This window comes from Balaenoptera borealis, assembly GCF_965194805.1.
Source record: "Balaenoptera borealis genome assembly, chromosome: 6".
NCBI lineage: Eukaryota > Metazoa > Chordata > Mammalia > Artiodactyla > Balaenopteridae > Balaenoptera > Balaenoptera borealis.
Genome location: NC_138863.1, coordinates 18,257,393 through 18,278,419, shown reverse-complemented (window position 1 = coordinate 18,278,419; position 21,027 = coordinate 18,257,393). Strand labels below are relative to the sequence as shown.

At 54.7% G+C, this 21,027-nt stretch overlaps 2 protein-coding genes and 1 long non-coding RNA gene across 11 annotated transcripts in view; 1 reads left to right on the top strand and 2 right to left on the bottom strand.

Moving 5' to 3' along the window:
* Window positions 1-2,188: 2,188 nt before the first annotated feature.
* On the bottom strand, window positions 2,189-4,624 carry LOC309630893. The gene is made up of 2 exons (XR_014245970.1): window positions 4,250-4,624; window positions 2,189-3,776 (listed from the first exon to the last, which is right to left on the bottom strand). It is a non-coding gene; the product is annotated as an uncharacterized lncRNA (long non-coding RNA).
* Window positions 4,625-4,635: 11 nt separating this feature from the next.
* On the top strand, window positions 4,636-13,491 carry DNAJB2 (DnaJ heat shock protein family (Hsp40) member B2). Of its 3 annotated transcripts, none has more exons than XM_082396728.1 (10): window positions 4,636-4,789; window positions 5,067-5,167; window positions 5,845-5,954; window positions 7,024-7,077; window positions 7,265-7,387; window positions 8,132-8,224; window positions 8,456-8,558; window positions 8,748-8,818; window positions 9,677-9,883; window positions 12,475-13,491. In XM_082396728.1, exons 2-10 carry the CDS (start codon window positions 5,103-5,105, stop codon window positions 12,690-12,692), a joined length of 1,044 nt encoding a protein of 347 aa, XP_082252854.1. In that variant the 5' UTR covers window positions 4,636-4,789; window positions 5,067-5,102; the 3' UTR covers window positions 12,693-13,491. The 3 variants fall into 3 exon arrangements, with proteins under 3 accessions (XP_082252854.1, XP_082252856.1, XP_082252855.1); XM_082396730.1 differs by lacking the exon at window positions 12,475-13,491 and adding an exon at window positions 10,992-11,915; XM_082396729.1 differs by lacking the exon at window positions 12,475-13,491 and having other exon boundaries at window positions 9,677-11,012.
* Window positions 13,492-13,614: 123 nt separating this feature from the next.
* Window positions 13,615-21,027, bottom strand: part of PTPRN (protein tyrosine phosphatase receptor type N) — a 31,972-nt gene continuing 24,559 nt past the window's right edge. For all 7 annotated transcript variants that reach the window (XM_082396686.1, XM_082396683.1, XM_082396685.1 and 4 more), the window contains 10 exons: window positions 20,825-21,025; window positions 20,577-20,724; window positions 20,342-20,415; window positions 20,058-20,135; window positions 19,826-19,945; window positions 18,575-18,741; window positions 15,469-15,522; window positions 14,765-14,829; window positions 14,476-14,549; window positions 13,615-14,265 (listed from right to left, as the gene is read on the bottom strand). In XM_082396686.1, the coding sequence (XP_082252812.1) occupies window positions 14,194-14,265; window positions 14,476-14,549; window positions 14,765-14,829; window positions 15,469-15,522; window positions 18,575-18,741; window positions 19,826-19,945; window positions 20,058-20,135; window positions 20,342-20,415; window positions 20,577-20,724; window positions 20,825-21,025 (1,053 nt within the window). In that variant the 3' untranslated portion in view covers window positions 13,615-14,193. The remainder of the gene's footprint in view (window positions 14,266-14,475; window positions 14,550-14,764; window positions 14,830-15,468; window positions 15,523-18,574; window positions 18,742-19,825; window positions 19,946-20,057; window positions 20,136-20,341; window positions 20,416-20,576; window positions 20,725-20,824; window positions 21,026-21,027) is intronic.

Sequence of the window (21,027 nt, the reverse complement as noted above, 5' to 3'; positions counted from 1 at the left end):
GCATTAAGGCAGAAGTGGTACAGTGGAAGCAACAACGGGGGAATGGGGGTCAAGGGGGAGCTTACCTCCCTGTAATCTCCATCACATTAATCACTTTTTGATAAAGACAAATCACCTTTAAACTATGCCACATGCACAGCTTTAAGCCCCCACTTCCAACCAGGTGGCTGCCCTAAAATCCTTGTATGTGGATTTTCTGCAGCGCCTTCTGGGTTAGGAGGATAACTTAATTATTTAGGAGCCCATTTTGGCTGAATAGCTCAGCTATGTCCTCCAACCCATTTTTTTTTTTTCTCTGAAAGGACTGAATTTCAAATCTCTGTCCTGTGTCTTTCTCTCTATTAACTGGTTTCAAATTTGGGGAAGGAAGAGAGGTTATTTGGGGAGCCTTTCAAATCCCCAAAAAAAATCGCTGTCATTTATTCAGCACCTACTGTATACTAGGCCCTGCATCCATACGATCTTCTTTAATCCTGAGGTAAACGCAGTTATTGTACCCACCCACTGGACTGGAAGCTCCATAGGAACAAGGCCTGTTCTACGCTCAGGACCCAGAATGCTGTCTGACACATAGATTCTCAAATTTGTTAAACAGACTTGTTCAGTGAATGCCCATTTTATAGATGTGGCGACTGAGGCTTGGAGAAGTCATGTGACTTGCACAAGGTTACCCAGCTAGTAAGTGGAAGAGTCGGGATTGACACCCAGGTCAGCCTGGGCCAAAGCTTATGCTGCTGCCCTCCCCTTCCTAGGGGGTCCTCCCCTCCTGCCCTCAGCAGACACAGGCACTTCTCCAGACGCCACCTCTTCCAGGCCTGCCAGCTCCGCAGTGCCCAGACAGTGACTCAGGTGCCTCGAAGGCAGGCAGGGGGTGACGCTTGACACTTCCCTGCCCAGGCACTGTGGTGGAGGGCATGTGGGGCGGAGGAGGAACCCAGCTTCCAGGGCTGAACAAGGGCAGAGGTGTCTCTGGGGCCAGGTTTTGGGGTCGTCAGTGTCCTCTAAAAGCCCCCTGCCACTGACATCCAATAGGTGAGGTAAGGGTTTGGGAGAGGCCAGGAGGGAGGGCCCTGAGGAAGGTGAGATCTTTACCACCCAACATGGCTGAGCATCCACAGAGGTGGCCAGGCTCCCCACCTGATGGCTGTACCAGCCAGCCCACCCTGGGCAGCTGGATGGCCACCTCTTCTCTGACCCCGTGAGGCCTCCCAGCTACTAACTCTGCAGGCAAGCCCTGGCAGGCCTAGGTTGGACTGGGTGTGGGTGTGGGGAGGTGGCAACCCAGATCTCCATGGGACAGCTGGGAGCGCCACCCAGCCTGGCTCCTGGGGACTCCCTCAGTGCAGGGGAATGCTGTCATCCCTGAGGCTTCTAAAACCAGGGTACAATTACCTCTTGCAGGCAGACACAAGAGACAGAGCCCCAACCTTGGATTCCACCGAACACATTTACTCCCTCGCCTCTAATGTGTCAGGAGCATGCCTGCCTCCGAAGCTGCATTCCCTCCTTCGGGAACGCCACCTCCCCCTTCTGGCCTCAGTGTTGCCATTTCTTCCAGGTTAGATCACAGTCACCCAGAACCCGTCCAGCACTGGAGACCTCTCCCTCCTCTAGATTCTCCCTCTTACTGGCTGTCTCTATCACTCATTCAGTACTTGGCATGGACTGCCTTGTACCATAGCACTTAGCTTGTTGCTGATATCCTATTTCCCCAGCTAGACTTAAAAATATTACATTTGACCAGTTACTATGTGCACATGCTTCAGTATTCATAAGGTACCAAAGAGATTTACAAACAGCAAAAATAAGTCACCTTCATTTGTTCCCCTCTTGGCAGCCAGCCACCACTGTTCACTTTTTTGGTTAGTACTTCCTTCCAGACATCTATGTATATACTAATGTGTGCACACGCATTTAAATACACTTTGCTCTGCATCTTGTTTTTTTTACTTAACAATAAATCTAGAAGATGGTGCACATCAGTACATATAGATATACCTTATTCTTTTTGGTGACAATATAGTATTCCACAGTACATTGTACCATTGCTTATTTAACCAGTCTGCTATTAATGATATAGTATTTAGGTTGTTTTTAATCTTTTGCTATGAAAAGAATGTTGCAACCCTTGTACATGCTTCTTTGCACATATGTACAACCACAAATTATTAGAATTGGCATTACTGGGTCAAAGGCTATACACCTTTAATTTTGATATATACTTCATACTGCTCTCTTTAGAAGTTATATCCAAATACCTCTCCTACTACCAATGTATGAGACCGCCTGTGTCCATACAACATATTACACTTTTTGATCTTTGTCAATCATCCGAGAAGTGAAAGTATTTTGCTGCAGCTTTCCTTTATATTTCTCTTGCTATGAATGATATTGAGCATCTTTTCATGTTTAAAAGCCAGTACTTTCTCTTCTGTGAACTGTCTTGTCTGTGCCCTTCACCCACTTAAAAAACTGCATTGTTTGTCTTTTCTCATAAATTTGTCTGAATTCCTTGTGAACAAAGGAAAGTAACCCTTTGCTTGCTAGATGTGTCCCACATAATTTCCCTTGGCTGTCATTTGTCTGTGTCCCAACGAGGTTTTCATCTCCCTGAGTACAGGGACTGAAACTTAAAGCTCTTTGTATTCCTATTCTTAATATAAAACCACATACATGTTAGGGTGCTAGACAAATGTCTGTTGAGATAAGAGAAGTAAAAAGAAAGAGATTTGGAAGATTTTGGAGTGACCTAACCTAATCTATTCCTTCCTCTTATGCCAAGGTCAGTCAGGACTGGAAACAGCAGGAATTAACTCTGGCAAAATAAAAAAAGAAAAGGACCCCCCGACACACACACATATACATACAACACACACACACACACACACACACAATTAGAGAGACACTGGGTAGCATACAGAATCAATACAAGGGCTGCCAAACAAGTCTCCGCAAACAGGTAGGCACCAAGGGAAGTTGGGCAGCCAGCACCACAGTCAAGGTCAGGGCACAGGACAGCCTGCTTAAAAAGCCCCTGGCCCCTCCACCCACTGTAGTGAGGCCTCCTCTCACCCAGGCATCGAGGCTGACATTTCCTCCTCCAGACACTAGAGGCCACTGCTGGCTCTGCTTGCCACCACTGCAGAAATGAATTCGCAACTGCCCCTGCTTCTCTGTGACTTGCTCCAGATTCAAAGACCCAGTTGGAGCTTCCGACTGGCAGAACATCCGGCTTTTGCCTACACCTTGGAGCCAGGAAGTCTGGGAGAGCAAGTGTCGGGTTTTGTGGCAGGTAGTGGCCTGGCTCCCATCAGAGCCTACGCAATGGGAATTTGCCAGATGTAGGTAGGTAGGAGGCTCAGACTGTGAGCAGCCAGGAAAACTGGACAAACGCACACCAGGCTCTTCTCTCACGTCTGGCTCAAGCCCTTCTCTTTGATGAAGCATTTCTGGGTCACCCAGCCTAAAATATTCTTCTGGATTCACATAACCAGTATTGCTTGGGCCAGTCATGATGCCAGAGAACTTTTGTACCAAGACCTACTATGTACCATACCTCATTTGACTTTCAAACAGCCCTAGGCGTTACCTGTATTTAGGGAGGAAAAACTGAGTCCTTAGAGGTTTTCTTGTCACACAGTAGTACCAGGTTGCAAACCCAGGTCTGTCTGTTTCCAAAGCCTTGGGGTTTCCCAGTGGTCTATACTGATGGGCTGGTAGTTGGAGCTCTGTGAAGGTAGGGATTGGGCAGTCTTCTTTTTACATCCTGGCAGCATCTACAACATAGAAGATGCTCAATTAATGCTTGTGGATTGGCCTGGATATCAAGCGGGAGCCAGTTCTAGAAGGTTCTCTAACTTTCCCATGAGGCCTGAAGCCAGAAATCACTCTAAGGTGGAAGAGGTCTACTCAGGATCAGTTTGGAAAGAAAAACCTCGAATCTGGGGAACTTCCTCTCCTTTCTTTTCCCCCATATTCCCATTAACCACCCATTAATCCCATTAATCTCCCAAATGTGTCAAAACTGTTAATAGCATGTTCCCATCTGTTCATTATTTAATCATCCAATGGATATTTTTGAACCCCACTACTGTCCTGAATACTCTAGTGAGAAAAAAGACATAATCTCTGCCCTGTGGAGTTTGCATCCTAGTGGGCGAGGTGACTGTCAATCAAATAATCAAACAAATAAATGCTCTGACCAGTGGGAGGAAGGTTGCCAAGAGATGCTATGAGAGGCAGGTCTGACCTACTCAGGGAAGTCGGACAGCCTCTTCTGAGGGCCGGGGCTAGAGCAGGGATCTGAAGAAGGGGGAGGATTTAGGCCCAGAGGGGAGTCTGTGAGCCCTTGAAGTGGTGATTTCCTCTGGGTGAGTAATCCTCGGTCATCGAGCCTGTCTTTAGGAAAGCCACAGAGGGACCAGAGGCTGGGGGGCTTGTTTGTCCGCGAGTGCGTCACTCCTGGATGGAGCCTGCCGCTGTCTCCCAGGTCCTATCTGGGGATGACGTTGTCCTGGTGCAAGCCCAAAATAGCCGGCTCCGCCTCCATCTCCCGGCAGCCCCTGCAGCAGCACACCCCCCCCCCTCCCTCCACCCCCGAAGGTGACAGGCCGAGCCGGCGTCCTCTGGGTCTCTAGTAGTTTCCGTGCCGCTGACGCATGCTTGCGCGCACAGCTGGGCCTGCCGCGTCCTACGCAGCAGCCGCGAGCCGGGCAGCCGGTGCCAGACGGTTCCCGGCGGGGGGCAAGGGCGGGGCGCTCCAAGAGGCCAGGGACTCCCGGCGGAGGAGGTGCGGGCGGGGGGCCCCGGTCAGGCTGGGGGGCCCTGGGCCGGGCTGCTGGCGTTTGGGGGCTGCGATAGGGCGCCCCGGCCCTGGGCCCCGAGATAGCCCGTGGCACCGGCCTGCGAGGGCCGATAAGGCTGCCCGAGGGAGCCGAGTCACCGGCCGCGAGGAGAGCCAGCGGGCTCCGCGGCCCCCTGGGAGCGCCTCCCGCCGCCCCCGGGGTCTCCAGCCCCGGGGAGGGGCTCTCGGTTCTTTCCGCCTGACTGTACCTTCTCTACCGCAGCCTCAAGGAGGCCCGCCTGACGACTGACGAGTTGCCATGGCATCCTACTACGAGATCCTAGACGTGCCGCGAAGTGCGTCCGCTGATGACATCAAAAAGGCGTAAGTGCCTCCGCTGTGCACCAGAAAGCCACTCACCCCCCCTCCCCCACCTCCACCACCCTGGGGCCCTTCAGAGGCGGGGCTGAGAGAGCCAGGTCGTTAGAAAGGATTGCGGGCCTCCCTCAGAGAGTGACCCCTGTAGGGAGGAAGGAGACCCCTGTAGGGAGGAAGGAGATCCCTGGATGAGTAGGAGAAAGTCTACAGCGTGAAGCTCCGCTGGGAGGTGCAGTGTGAGCTCTTTTCCAGTACAGCCCCCCCATCCCCCCCTTCCCCTTTATTCCTACGCCAACCCCCAGCCTCTAGGTGTGGGCTTTCTCAGGATGCAGTGCAAAGATGCTCAAGCACTGTGCCCCTCCCCCTCCCCATGGCCACATGTACCCACGTCCTTAGCAACCCCAGCCCCAGCGAGCCCCAGGGAGGCGTTAGGCCTGGGGCTTTCTCATCCTCACGTTATCATCCTCTAATACAAGTATATAGTCCCATCACTGGCTGCAGAGGGGCGATACAGGGACTCCGTTAAAACACTGCTGCAGGGGCAGCCCTAGCAGCTGGCATGGACCGGGATCTGAGTGGTGGAAGGGCTATGGTGGGCTAACAGGAAGTGGGTCATTCTGTTCCCTAGTGGGAAGTGCGTGCGTTTGTCTCCTGACCCTCCCCTCTGAACCCACTTCTTGCAGGTATCGGAAGAAGGCTTTACAATGGCACCCAGACAAGAACCCAGATAATAAAGAGTTTGCTGAGAAGAAGTTCAAGGAGGTGGCCGAGGCATATGAAGTGCTGTCGGACAGTAAGGCCCAGGGTCAGGGGGCAGGGCAGGGCAGCACCTGTCACTCCCACTTCATAGCCCCCTCACGCTCCTTCCCAAAGCCATGCTGCCACCACCCCAGTCTCCTCCATGCCTTTTTCAACCTGGCATTTAAGTGCCCCCCTCCCACAGGGACTCTGGGATTTTTTTGTTTGTTTGTTTGTTTGTTTCAATTCAGAGGAGCACCTACTGTGTGTCAAGCACCCTTTTATTCTTCCCCTGATCCCCTGTCTCAGTGTCTGCTCCCCAGGGTCTGCTAGTTGCAACATGGATCCTGACAAGGGGAAGGGAGCAGGGCAGGTAACCAAGGTGTGCCGAGCCTCCTCTGTGCCAGGCATTGGTAGTTGTAATCTCCGTGAGTCCTCACAGCCATCCTGTGAGACAGGATTTATCACCCCCATTTTTCAGGCAAGGAAACTGAGGCTGAGAGAGGTGAAGTAACTTGCTCGAGGAGTGTGACTCCAGGTCTTTCATTCATTAATTCAAAAAATATTCATTGAGTGCTTATGGTGCCGGGCCCTTGTTGGGTACTGAGGAACGATGGAGGACAAGCAGGCAGTACAAGTCCTGATGGGTTTATCACAGTCTGGTCAGGGAAGGCCAACATTAACCAAGTGAATGCATAGACAAGATTATTCCAAAGGAACGTAGCAGGGTGATGTGATAGGGAATAGGGTATAATAGGCACCAATTTTAGGTAGTCAAGAAAGGTCTCTCTGTGACATTTAGGCTAGGCCCTGATTAATAATAACATAGTAATAATTAGCTAACATTTATGAAACACTATGTATCAGGCACTGTGCTAGGTGGATTATCTTATTTAATCCTTGCAACTCTGAGGTCGGTGCTGTTATTGTGTCCATTTTACAGATGAGAAGGAGCCACTATGTGAAGGGCTGAGCTGCTGCTAAAACCTATAGCCCATGTCCCCTGTGCAAACTGCTGCCCCCCAATTGTCAGTCTCTGGCCAGTCCTCTGAGGGGCCTAGCCTGGAAGGCGGGGAGGCCGTCATCCCAGAGGGAGGGAGAAATGATCTGTTCTCTCTTTCCAGAGCATAAGCGTGACATCTACGACCACTATGGCCGGGAAGGGCTGACTGGGGCAGGTAGGTGGAGCGGGGGCGCCCAGGGATGGAAGTGGGTCAGGGAGGAAGGGGGAGGGCAGATTCCTGCAGTGGATGCTTGCTCTCACTCTGCTCTCGAGGCTCCTGGAGTCTCTGTGCCTTAGGGGGGCCCCTGGCTCAGGGCAGGGTGCACGCCCTAAGCCCCCTCCTCATCCTGCCTCTCCTTCAGGTACTGGCCCGTGTCGGGCGGAAGCTGGCAGTGGCGGCCCTGGCTTCACCTTCACCTTCCGCAGCCCAGAGGAGGTCTTCCGGGAGTTCTTCGGGAATGGTGACCCTTTTGCAGAGCTCTTTGGTGAGTGGACTCAGGAGGCCTCTGACAAGCTCGACTTCTCCCTCCAGGCCTGCTCTCCATCAGCTGGGAGGCCCTTAGGCGGGAGGCTGAGAGGGAAGCAGAATTCCACGGACAGAAGATTTTGTGTGGGTGGATCCAGTGAGCTCTGGGACAGAACCTTACACATTCCAGAACCCGCGTGACCCTATAGTGACACTTCAGAGACTCGCCTTATTAAATGATAACAATAATTCATTGTTAAACCTCCACAGTGACAGCCATGAAAGCAAGACTCAGAGCATCATGGGACAGTAATAATGCCGTTACAAACAACAACAGATACCACTTTTTTTAATGGTTAAATGAACCCTGTGAGGTAGATAATTTTATCCGCATTTACAGATGAGAAAACTGAGGCACATTCAGATGACTTGCTTACAGTCACACAGCAGATGGCGGAGCCGGGGCTTGTAGCTGTGTCTGCCTGACATCACACCAGCCTTATCTGCGTAAAACTGAAGGAGCTATTCCCCACCCCCCTTCCTTTATTCTTCATAGTGGCCAGAATTGACCAGGGAACTTTTTCATATAATAATACTAAAAAGGAATTTAATTTATAAATCAGTCCAAGCAAAAAAGAAAAAAATCAGAAATGTACCCAGTTGCTTAGCAGCTTATATTTCGAGACTTAAGAGCAGGGTTCACACATTCTAGGGGTGGGGGGATCTTTTCACCAGCTGATGTTCATCTGCTTACTCGTTGCAGACGACCTGGGCCCGTTCTCAGAGCTTCAGAACCGGAGTGCCCGACACTCGGGCCCTTTCTTCACCTTCTCTTCCTCCTTCCCTGGACACTCTGGTAAGTGCCGTCCCTTCCCATGCTTGCAAGAGTTTGGAGTCCTGGAGCCCCTCGCCTCAGCTTGTCACTTTCCCACGCCTTCTCTTTGTGCCTCCGCAACCCTGCCTCTGGGCAGCTCTGCGGGGAGACCCCACAGAGGTTCCTGGTCCATTGTGAGTGCAGCCTGCCTGGTACAGCCTCTGTCTAACATCCTCTTCTCCTCCTCCTCCTTCTCCTTTGTCCCAATGCCAGATTTCTCCTCCTCATCTTTCTCCTTCAGTCCTGGGGCTGGTGCTTTTCGCTCTGTTTCTACATCTACCACCTTTGTCCAAGGACGCCGCATCACGACGCGCAGGTAAGGGCTCCTTGTGGGACCATACGGGGTGTGGGGTGGGTGGGGGTGGAGTGGAGCCGCATACGACTGGAGAACAGCTCCCTGAGGGCAGAGCGCAGACTGCCTTGTCTACTGCGACGTCCCGGAGCCTGGACAGGCGCCCGCAGGACTCGGGCATGCCCACCGAATGAACCCTGCTATCTCCCCCAGGATCATGGAGAACGGGCAGGAGCGGGTGGAAGTGGAGGAGGACGGGCAGCTGAAGTCTGTCACAATCAATGGTGAGGAGCGGCTCTGCCACCACCCAATCCCCATCGGGAAGCCCCAGGCCCCAAAGCCCCTTCCCCTGACTGCTCCTCTCTCAACTCCCCTGGGGCAGGGAGGCCAGACTGGCAGGGTCGGAGATGGTGATCCCGGGGAAGGGGGCTGGGACAGAGAATTGTGGAGTCTCAGAGGGCCAGCTAATCGCCCGTCATCATGAGTGGGGTGCCTGGAGTTTGCAGAGCACTTGACTATTTTTAAAGCACTTGCGCACATACCACATCCCTTGTATTCTTAAAACAGCCGGGGGGAAAGCAGGGCAGTTTGCATTCGCCCTACTTTTCGTTTGAGGAGACTGAGCCTCAGCACAGCTAAATGGCCCTAACTCCCAAGTAGCCCCAGGCCCAAGGCTTTGACCTACTTAGCAAAGGGTAAAGCCAGGAATAAAACTCAGGACACAGGGCTCCTGGAGCTGAACTCTTCTTCCCACAGCGCTGCCACGCAGTACAGGATGGTCACCATGACTACCCTTTTATGCCTGCCGACTCTGGGAGCTCTGTGTGCTAAAGGCTCTTCATGGGCTGTCTTATTTAATCATTGGAACAATTTGACCATGCAGGCACTCACGCCATTCCCATTTTATAGATGAGGAAAGGGAGGCTTAGGGAGGTTGAGTAACTTGCCAAAGGAGACAGCTCATACCTGCTGGAGCCGAATGCCTGGCCATGCTCATAACCACTATGCTAGGTGCCAACATGCATGCACACCAGTTCCAGAGGAGGGGCTGTAAGTGGTCCGAGTCGCTGCTGCATGAGGCAGCCTGGCCGGATTCCTGCAGCCTGGATCAGAGGGCCTCATGGTGGCTGTTACTCCCACAGGTATCCCAGATGACCTGGCACTGGGCTTGGAGCTGAGCCGTCGCGAGCAGCAACAGTCTGTCACCTCCAGGTCAGGGGCCACACAGGTCCGGCAGACCCCTGTGTCGCGACCCCCTGACAGCGACCTCTCTGAGGATGACGAGGACCTGCAGCTTGCCATGGCCTACAGCCTGTCAGAGATGGAGGCAGCTGGGAAGAAACCAGCAGGTGGGCGGGGGGCACAGCGACGACGGCAGGGGCAGCCCAAGGCCCAGAACCACCATCCAGGCACGGGGGAGACCCATGAGGGTGCAAGGGGTGACACAGCCAAACCCAGCCCATCTCCGGAGGAGAAGGCCTCTCGCTGCCTCATCCTCTGATCACCAGGCCCAACCCACCCGATTCAGGGGGCCAGGGGTCCTGTTCACTGTCAGGAGAGCAGAGAGGGGCGTGGCCTGAGTTGCAGGAGCCCCTCTCCACCTCCGTGCTCCCTCCTAGGTCCACCCCCCTCCAGCGTGGAGTCAGGATTTGCTGTGCTCAGCCCACGGCTGATAGGTCCCTGGCGAAGCCCAGGGTGGGGGGGCCTCAGGGCAGTGGGAGGGCCTGAGGAGCCAGGATTCACTTATTCTTATTAGACAGGGAGTTTAAAAGGGGCATTAGTGGCTTGGGTCAGGCCTTTCGTGCCCAGGTCTTCTGCCACCTGTGTTGCTGATGACGTTAAGGAAGGAGGACTTGGCCTGAGGTTCTCTGAGCCAGAGTCGGCAGCCACGGCTCTCCTTGTCCGGCTGCAGACAACCCCACCCTGGTTTCTGCGCAGTGTTGAGCTCTGACGTCTCTGTTGCTTCCCTCCTGGTGCTGCTTCTCCCTCGCACTCTTCTCTCTGCAATTCCCCGTGGGCCGCATCGCTTGCTTTCACTGCCGTCTGGCTGGGACTCCCTTCTTGCTTCCCCCAGAAGGCCTCTTTGTGGCGAGGAAGATTCTGTGGCCAGTAGGGCCATAAGGTCTTCCGGGGAGGCTAGCTGGGTGGGGCGGGAGCCTCTCGGCCGTCCAGATTCGGAACCGGAGCCTACTCCTCCTCCCTTCCTCTTGCTGCCTCAGCCTGCCCCAGGCCTTGGGACTAGCCAGAGGTGAGGCCGGCTAACCCTGGAGAGGGGGGATAAGGCCAGGTTGCCCCAGGAGGGAGGCTTAGGAGGGGACCGTACCCCATCCTCCTGCACCATGCATCAGGGCTCAGGGAAAGGCCACAGGGCTAGCCCAGGGCTGCATGCTCAGCTCCGTCCTCCACGGCTTGCTGCTGACCCTCTCTCCTGTCACCCCGCCCCCACTCTCTCCCCAGATGTGTTCTGAGCTGGATGTCCGGGACCCAGAATGGCTGCACAGTTCCAACAGGACAGCGCCCAACCCTGTGCACTGGGAGGGGACCCTCCATTCCTCTCCCTCGCCCATGCTGAGCGTAGAGCCGGGCCTGGGTGGTGGGTGGGGGCTGGGTGGGAAGTAGTCTTAGCCTGTAAACGCTTCCCTGGGTGGGGGGGTGGTGGTGGTGCTGTCTCTTGGGGACTACAAGTCCCAGAATTCAATGCACTATGCCTCCTTTCTGTTAGATCATGCTTGGGGGAAGTGGTGCACAGTTACAGAGCTGTGCATCTTGGGACATGTAGTTCCAGCCCTGGTCGGCTTGTTAACTCACTGTGAGATGGGGAGATCGTGTCCTTTGATTTGTCCCTGGCAGGGGTGGCAAGAATGTGGATGAAGGGGTAATGGTCTGAGCTTTGTTTCCCCTGACGCCTCTTGCTAGCGCCGGGGTTAGAGTGTACCAATCAAGGCCCTGTGGCATCTCGGAGAGGCTCTTTTTCTGTGGGCACTCCCGGGGTCTGAGAATGAGCCACGGCTGATTGGCTAAGCAGGGCGTGGTCTCAGAAGGCTGACAGGCGTGGGAGCTTGGAAGCTAGCCGTCTCGGTGGTGAGGGGGTGGGTGTGTGTGTGTGTGGCTGGAATTGGTGTGTGATGGGTGCTCTGGGCATGTTGCTGCTTGTATGGCTTCTTCGGCCTCTGACCCCGCTGCCTGTTCTTTCTCTCCAACACCACAGAAGCTGCCTCTCCTCCTCCCTCCCTGGGGAGCCCGGTGGCTGGGGAGGGGAGTGGTGGAGCCGGGGTGTTGTCAGACCCTGTGCCGTTGAGTCTCAGAGACCTATCAAAGCCAGCGGGGCTGAGCTCAGACCAAGAGGGAGACACTGGAACTCAATAAAGCTGAGTTTCGAGAGTTTGGTGGTGTGCCGTGTTCCGTGTGCTTCCTTCCCCGGGGCGGGGGGAACCCTGGGGGACCAGCGGGTGACACACCTCCCTTTATTGCCCAGGCATCCAGAGGTTGCAAGCTTTCCCAGCTGACAGCAGAAGTCCCCTCTTTGACCAGGTGGCCCTCTCTAAGTATGTTGTAGAAGTCCATGAAATGCTCGCATTCTTCTGCCCTCACTTCTTGGGGCCCCACAGCTGGCTTTCCCCAGGCAGCTGTTGTTCCCCTTACGCAGGGTGCCACCACCCAATACTCTGCGGCACAGCTAGGACCAGACTGAGTAATGACTTGACTGAAAGCATGGGGCCAACAGAAAGCTGGGAACACGTGGTGAAAAATCTGTAAAACCTTCTCCCAAGGCCCAGAGAACCCTCCACAGGTCTCCTTAGCTTAAGGCCAGTGGGCTGTGTCAGAGGCCTGCCTCTCTCATGTGGAGTGGCACATGTCCACCCCACCCAGGGTCCAGGCCCCAAACTCATCAGGGCCCCAGGGAGGAGAGAGCCAGTTACGTCTCCCCCTTCTCTTCCAGACACCTGCAGAGATGCCCTCCCAGCCACCTTTGACAAGCACCTTTCTATTGCCAAGCAGGGAGGTGTGGCTCCCCACCAACTCTGTCTTCCATTCCGGGATGAGCACTTGGCTTCATCTTCAGTGGCCAAAGGGTCTATATTGTATTTTTCTCAAAGCAAGGAAGCAGCCTGCCCTGAAAGAGGAATTTCAAGCCTCTCTCTTGAGAGAATCTGCTAGAAGTTTGTAAAATGGCTGTTCTGCCCACTTCCGGCCTTTGAGATGACAAACCAGTGGTGTTGAACCTCAGCAGAGCACAGGTGAGGGGTGAAGGGCCTGTGGTCCACTCACTGGTCCCTTCGCTCCCTGCGCAGGACGGGTGGTACTCGCCCATTTTTCATGTGACGGGTCTGAACCTCGGCAAGGTTAGGTGGCCCTAACTCCCGAGTAGCTCCATGCCCAAGGCTCTCTTGCCTCATTTCTACGTCTACCACCTTTGACAAGGACACCTTATGACATGCAGATGAGGGCTCCTCTGGGGCCATAAAGGGTGGAGCGTTTTGGGGGAGGGGGGAGAAAGTGCCCCTTGCCCCCAGGTGAATGGCTGTTGTCACATCTCATAGGCCTGGCCTGCGAGTCGCTATCAGAGTTTAGCTACTTTTGCTTAAGGTGTGGCGAGCACTTTGCCTGCATCACCTCGTTTAGTCCTAACCTCAATCCTGCTCGACGTACATTATTCCTGAGGCCGAAGGACATGAAGCAGCCGCCCAAGAACTGAGAGGACCGGCAGCAAAGAGGTCAAGCATGCTTGCGTTCGAATCCTAACTCCACCACTTAACTAGTTGTGGTACCTCGGGCAAGTTCTGTGCCGCTCTTCGTCTGTAAGACGGGTCTAATAATTGGCAGCGTGTCCTGAAGATTAAACAAGTTAATGGGTGTAAAGCACCTTGGAGACTGCCAGACACATAGGGAGCACAGCATAAAAAAACCACTGCCTAATTGTTATTAGCTACCATTCGAGCCTTGGAGAGCGTGACTCGGCAGCCTGGCTCTCCCATCACCCTCTCTGCATCTCCTGAGAAGGGCATCAGGGCCCGGCTCCAGGCTGAGGCCGGGGCTGGAGTCTGGAAGCAGAGCAGACAGAAGTGCGTAGGAGTCCGGGTTGCAGCTGCACACACGACACACTAACTTTATTCACATTGATACAAAAGTAGATTTTTCTAGAAATGTTCTCTTGTGCCAGGGGGAGAGAGTTGAGTGGCATGTGGCGGCGGGAGGGCCGGGGGAGGGGTTAGGAAGGGCAAGGGCCAGAGTGTGGGTCGTGGAGGCAGGTCAGCGGGCAGCAGGGGCTGGGGGAGCAGGAAGAGCTGGACATGGTGGCCCCTCCGCCCCATTCTAGCCACGCTGGAGGGTGGAGGGCGTCCACACAGACATATTGGGAGCATCCAGAGTGGTGGGAAATGGGGACCAGGGAACTCAGGCAGGAGGAGGCTCTGGGTGGAATTGATGACTTTCCTCTCCTCCTGGTCGGCTGCCAGCTCCCCCATGGGACTGATGCCAGGGCTCCCGGTGTGCCCCTTCCCACTTCCCCTTCCTTACACGCTCCTCTTGGAAGGGCCAGTCATGCCCAAGAGGGGCCAAGGTGGCAGGTGGGAAAGTGAGGAGTGAGTACACAGATAGATGCTCACAGAGGCAAAGAGGGAGCAGAGGCTGGGCTGCCCACGGAGGGGCCCCAGGGGTCTCACTGGGGCAGGGCCTTAAGGATGGCATTCACCTCCTCCGCCACAGCTGTCAGGGCAAATTCAAACTGGTCCTGGGGAAGGGCAGGGGGAGGAGGGTCATGGGGGGGCCTGGCCTCTGCTCCTGCCCCGGGGGTGGGGGGTGCCTTGGGGAGGTCACTTGCGGGGGGGAGGGAGCCCTCCCTCCCGGGGGAGGGGTATGGAGGCAGGCAGGAGAGGCCGGCTGCTGCCGCTTTGGCTGGGGAAGGGTGGTGGCTAGGGTGGGTGCAGGGAGGAACGGTTACCTTGGAGCGGACGAGGCCAGGCCGCTGGTCACGGACATGCTCCAGGGTGGCAGCGATGTCAATCTCCTTCACTCCTGGGTAGGGGGAGCGCGGGGCTGCTCAGGGGGTGTCCAGAGGAGGGTAGGACCCAGAAAGCCTAGGGCATCCTGGGGTGGGAGGCTTGGAGGACTGGAGAAAGCCTGGGGGTGTGGCAACCTGCCCTCCACGAACTCCTGTGATCCCGGGGGCTGGGGAGACTCTAATCAGAGGCTGGGCTGTGGGCGAGCTGTTGGGGGAGGGGGGTCGTCACCTTTTGCCATGCGGTTCAGTACCATGTCGATGAGGATGTAGGTGCCAGTCCTTCCTGCACCGTCACTGAAAGAGGAGATGGTGACAGGCTGAGTTTGGGACCCAGCAGGAACCGGGAGGGGAGGGGGAGACTGGTGGAGCTGTTAGGGTTAGCTGGGGACGGGGTGGGATGAGTGAGCGGAGGAGGAGGGAACGGTCATAGCCCCTGGGTCCTGGGAATTGGGCCTCGAGTGGGGAGCCTGTGACCCATGGGGTGTCTCTTGGGCAGTGAGCTAACCGAAAAGGATAGCTCTGGCTCTGCTCTGAGGTAGAGGCAGCAAGAGGAAATAGCTTTTTTCCAGCCTCTGGCCAGGCTTTCATTCAGCAAACTTCTTATGTAAATGACAAGATGGTAAATATTTTCAACTTTGTGGGCCACATATAGTCTCTGTCGTACGTTCTTTTTTTTTTTTTTTCTTCAACTGTTTAAAAATAGGAACATCATTCTTAGCTCATGGGCCATTAAGAAAACAGATGGTATGCTGAATTTGGCCCATGGGCTGTAGTTTGCTGGCATCAAGGGGACAGGCAGGCAGTGTGCTTGGGAGGTGGGCTGAGGGAGCAGGACCAGAGAGGGGGTGGGAACCAGGAATGCGCCACCTCAGGGCCCTCTGGCCTGGGCTGTCCTGTCCCCCTCCATCCCCACCCCAGCCCCCGTGAACGCACCTGCAGTGCACAATGATGGGGCAGGAGCGGCCCCGGTAGCACTTGTTCACCTTCCTGCAATAAGAAATGGGCGTGAGGTCAGGGGGCACCGGCAGAGGGAAAGGGGAACCGAAACACACACCTGAGGGCCTCTCTTTCTTCCTTTTCTCCCCACATGCCAAGGGCAGAGGAGGGAAGAGGGCTGGAGACAGGAGTCAGGGCTGGAGACAAAGAACCAGAGATAGTGTAGGTGGCACTGGGCTTGCCTCATCACTTACGAGCTATGTACCCAAGCTGTGCACCTGGAACAACTGATTTAACCTCTTTGAGCCTCAGTTTTATTACCCGTAAAATGGGGATGATAAGAGTAGTAACCTCCTTCTTAGGGTTCTTACTATGATTATGTGAAATAATCCATGTAAAGAACTAAGTGCAATACCTGGCACACAGTAGATGCTCATTAAATGATAGTATGATTAATAATAAGACATAATAATATTAACAGCCACCTCTGCCAGAAGTTCAGGGAGGATAGGCTTTCTGGTGACTTCAAGGGTGTCAATCTTGCCACATCCTTGCTCTGCCCCTACAAGTGCCCAAGGTGTTCCCCTCACCACCCAGGCTTCCTGTGGTCCTCACCAGCAGTGAGGTCGGGTAGTAGCCCTGGGCACAGAGTCCCTCTGGCGAGGGGAGGACAACACCTCCGCTCTGAATATGATGCTGCGCCTGTCTCCCTGGATAAGTCTTGCCTCCGCATTGGTGCTCCGTGGTTGGGTCATATTCAGACTTGGTCCACCTGGACCTCAGACTCTGCTGCCCTGATCACAGCAGCTCAGCAATGAGCAGGGGGTTTCTTCCTCTCTCGGTGGCCCAGTCTAACCTGCCCTTGTCCCTTATGACATTCCTGCTTTGAGAGTCACTTGCAGATTTCTGATACCTCCAATGGGCCAGGGCAAGGGAGGACCTTCTGAGGGGTTATTAGAGTACTTCAGGGGAAGCTTGGAACTTAGTGGTCCTCCATCTGGTTCCTCCGGGCTTGCAGGGGCCAGGTGACTTTGAAAGGTTTTCCAGGAGTCCACATGGTTTTCTAGCATATTGGCTGGTACATCAGGGCTGGGGTTGAACAGAAGTTGCCACAGTGGTTCTCAATCATTTAATAATAATGATAATAAACAGTATTTAGAATTCATAGAGCCCTTGCTACGTGCCAAGCACTTAAAGCAGATTTTACAGACTTTATGCTACTGACTTTTGTAACAACCCCTAAAGTACGGGTCATCATTCTCATTTCACAGGTAAGAAAACAGACAGAGGTCAAGGAACTTGCTCAGAGTCACTTTCTAGGACTTAAAGAATTATTTTGCCTTGCCTCTGGTGGACCTTCACCAAACTATATTTATTAAGCAGCAATTAATTTGTTCTGGGTGTCTAATGCCAACTGAGTTTACATAATCCCAGCCTAAAGCAAAGAAATATAACCTTTTAGCTTACCTGTGCAGCCTTAAAACAGGTCCATGCACTAGCTCTATAAAGATTTTTAAAATGTGGAAAACAAAAAAAATAGCTCTGATGCCCCTAGCGTTGCTTTTGAGAAGCCTGTGCCTCAGGCCCCAGGGACCCCAGTTAGAAACCATTGTCCTGAGGCTCAGAAACTATCCCCAGGTTCCTCCCTCAACTGCCCCCGCCAGCTCTGCTCCTCTGCTCTCTGCCTAGCGCCTAGAGACCTCAGGCCAGCCTGGCAAGGGGCAGAGCAGCAGGAAGCGGCCACAGTGTGGGTGAGGCCCCTGCCATGGCAGCAGGCTTCTCAGCCACATGTCTAGGGAGGGGACAGGCAGGGGATGCTGGAGGCCTGGCCTGGTCACGGTTTCAGCGTCAGAACAGGGCAGGTCCCCCTGTTAGCCTCCTGTCCCAGCCCCCACCTGGTTCCACTGAGTCCCCAAGAATCCAGAGATCCTCCCGCACTCCCTTTGATAGTATTTGTCCCTTCCCTGAGTCCCCCCAACCTCCGGCTCTCCCAGCAGCCTTCAGGGTGGTCCCTGGGCCCACACGTCCTCATGTCCTGTCCATGCAGCGGCCACACCTGCCAATGATCACTTTTGTGACTATGCAACTGGAGTGAGAATACTAGCTGCAGATCACAAAAATGACACTGGCAGCCGTGAGAGAGAGAGAGAGAGAGAGAGAGAGGGAGGAGGGAGGGGACAGAGAGGGGAGACAGAGCGAGGGAGAGACAGAGCCAGGTAGAGAATGAGAGATGGTGGGGGGAGACAGAGACAAAGAGAGGCAGAGTAAATAGGCAGACATGGGAGGGGGGGTGGAGGAAACAGAGCAGGGAGAAGGAACAGGGAGAGGTGCAGAGAGGGGGAAGCGTGGATGGAGGGGAAGAGTGAGACAGACTTGGAGACAGAGTGATGGAGAAAGAGGTGGGCGGGGGAGGGAGGGTGGGGGAGAGAAAAGAGGGAAAGAAGGGAGGGAAAGAGAGGGAAAGACAAAGGGAAAGAAAAATAGAGGCAAAGAGACACAGAGGGATAAAGAAGGGATGGCAGGAGGGAGTGAGAGACGGCGAGGGGGCAGCAGACACAGAGACTAGTGCTGGCCACTTGGAAGCACAGGACAGGAGGAAACAGGCAGCAGAGACCAAGGAGAGGGAGAGAAGGAGAGAGGGAGAGAGCTAGAAACAAAGTGAGCCCTTCTTGGGGGGAATGGGGTTATGGAGAAAGCACCAGACATGGAGAGGCAGGGAGACAAACAGGGCAAGAGAGAGGGAGGAGACAGCTGGCCAGCAGAGAGAGAGCAGACAGGAGCTGGACTACAGCAATGGAGGAATGGGCACAGCGAGACAGAGCGTCAGTTCTGGCTTGGGGGGTGGTGTCTGGAAGGGGGTCCAGGAGGTCAGAGTCAGTCCTGGTTTGGGGTGTCTAGCAGGGGGCACCAGCGGACCTGAGGCCGAGGCTCCAGGTCAGGCTAGAGGATCTGTCTCACCTGAGCTGGGGCCCTAGGAGGACCTGATGGACTGGGGGAAGGTAAGGGAGCCCACCTCCTGGCCACCTGCTCCTGTGCTGCTCTCTCCCGGGCTCCTCGGAGCCTCCCCCGGGCCGCCCCACCGCCCAGGCGCTGGGTCGCTCACCTGCGGAAGTCCAGCAGGGGCCGGGTGGAGGCCGGGGTGCCCTCTGCCGGCCAGCTGAGGAAGTGGAACTGCGTGAGCGTGCGCGTCTCCTGGGTCTGCAGGTTCTTCAGGTAGAAGCTCCGCACTAGGAAGTCCTCGCACCAGATGTGCTCCGACACCAGGTTCACCTGCGGAGGAGGGGGCGCAGGCCTGAGCGCGGCCTCCCGGCCTATCAGGCCAGTCAAATTCTAAATCCTCCAGGAAGCTCACCCAACCGCCCACCCCAACTGTTCCAGCTGTCCCCAAGAACCTTAGCTGTTTGTGTCACTTACGGACTGCTCAGGACAACTGGTGGCTTTTTCATCTAGACACAACTATTGTGAGTTTTCGTTTATTTGTTTGTTTGTTTGTTTTGGCTGCGCCCCGTGGCTTGAGGGATCTTAGATCCCCGACCAGGGATCAAACCCAGGCCCAGGGCAGTGAAAGCACCACTGGACCGCGAGGGAATTCCCAATATTGTGAGCTTCTTGAATTCAAAGTTTCTCCTTCCTCTTCTGCACAGAGACTAGCAAAGTGTTTGTTCTACACACACCATAAACTTTGATAAAATTCTATATTTTCATTTGATTTTTTTCTTTAACCACAAGCAAGACCAATTTTTAAAACTTAAAAAAAAAAGACTATTGCGTGCTCATCTGATGATGAAAAACTGCTATCCAGTGCTCATGAGAAACTGGATGTGTGCAATTAATGTCTCTTGTTTTATTGGGGGGGGTGTCACTTCCCATTTGTCAGGAATGTTGCTCCTTCCCTTGCTTTGCCTCTGCCCAGTTCCCCCCTGCCTATCTTTTCTCCTAATGAAAAAGTTTGTTTCTCTTTTAAATAAGCAATATATGTGACTGGTGGCATTTCCTTCTTTGCTTTGGCCTCCAGGAAACTCAGATCTAAGTTAGGCTCAATAAAAGTAGGTCTCAATCTTGGTCTTTGAGTATACTTATCTTCCCTGTCTCAAAACTGTACTCCTGACTCTTAGCTTCTTACCTTAGTTTCAGTGGTTTTATAGCTTTATATCTGTACCTTTCATCATAGGTCCTTACAAGTGCTTTTTGGCCCTAGACTGGACACACACACATACACACATGTATATGCATGTATGTGAATATATATGTATGCACATATGTGTTTATATACACATATGTTCACACATGCATGAGTGGTGCACCATCCACTTTCTCCACCCCCATCGTCTCCTGGCCGTGGGGTCCTGCTGACCTCATATACATGGTAGAGGGAGGAGCCCTCATCTGGCCAGTAGCGGTCACACTGCTTGACACCATCCTCCACCAGCGGGGTCAGCATGACAATGATGGTGCAGCCACTCTCCCACACCATCTAGGGACAGAGACCCAGGTAAGCTCCATTCTAACCTCCCTGGGACCTGGCTGGCCCTGGCTGGCCACAAGGGCGCATGCTCCCTGGAAAAGCCCTCCTTCCAAAAGCCCACCTGCCAGAAGTCTGAGATGGTATGTGACAGTGGGCCCTGTGTGGCTATGTAGGCTGGCATCCGAGGGTCGTGCTCAATCTGGAGATGGGAAAGATACATCATGAGCCAGAATGGGAAATGCCACTATGGAGAGGCTCGGTCAAAGGGAGCGGGCCAGGGTCTGGGGGAGCCTGAGAAGCCCCATTTCCATGCTAGGATATTAGGCTCACAATTCTGGGGACTTGGTGGGGAAATGGAGTCTATGGGGGCAGGATGAAAACGGGGAGGAGGTGGGGGCCACTCACAATGGGGCTGGCGTTGATGTAATCGCTCCGAGAAGGGCTGCTCTCCACCTTCAGCTTGATGCGAGCGTGGTCATCTGCACAGACCCCGCATCCCACCCCAGAAGCCCCTCCAGTCATTGGGGTCCTGGCACCTCTGCCACTCAGCTTGAGCCAGGAGCCCGGCCCTGCCCCCAATCCCTCCAGAGCTCCCAGCCGACAGAGGGCTGGGGCCGGCGGGTCAGCAGAACTCACTCACAGGGCAGGAAGTCAGGGTTGCGGTTCTTTTTGATGTTGCCCTCCCCCTGGGCGGTGGCACAGGTGTTGGGCTCCGCCTGGTAGGCACACAGGGCCTGCCACTCCTTGGCCAAGCGGTCCCGGTTCCGCAGGTGGTCCTCCATGTACGCCTGCAGGGACACCACAGCCTGGCGCTGGCCCCCACTGCCAGCCCTGCCCCTCCCACCGTCCGGTCCCCTCACCCCCTCTGGGCCGATGCCCTGTCCTGACCAGAATCATGTGTCCCGTGGAGATGTCCATGTTGGCCTGGGCGGGCTCCTCGCACCAGGACGGTGTGCTGCTGTGGGAGCTGGGGCTGGCCTGGGCCGCATCACTAAACTGCGAGGACACGCTGCTCACCCGAGAGGGCTCCGGTGGACCCTCTGCCCGGTTGAACAGGGACTTCGTGGCCATGTGCTGGCGGCACAGGTCCT

Bases quoted from the DNA above. Each gene is read 5' to 3' on its own strand.
- DNAJB2 (XM_082396728.1), top strand. From the start codon at position 5,103: ATGGCATCCTACTACGAGATCCTAGACGTGCCGCGAAGTGCGTCCGCT. The intron at 5,955-7,023 runs GTAAGGCCCAGG...CTCTCTTTCCAG, and splicing joins ATATGAAGTGCTGTCGGACA to AGCATAAGCGTGACATCTAC. The intron at 7,078-7,264 runs GTAGGTGGAGCG...CCTCTCCTTCAG, and splicing joins GGAAGGGCTGACTGGGGCAG to GTACTGGCCCGTGTCGGGCG.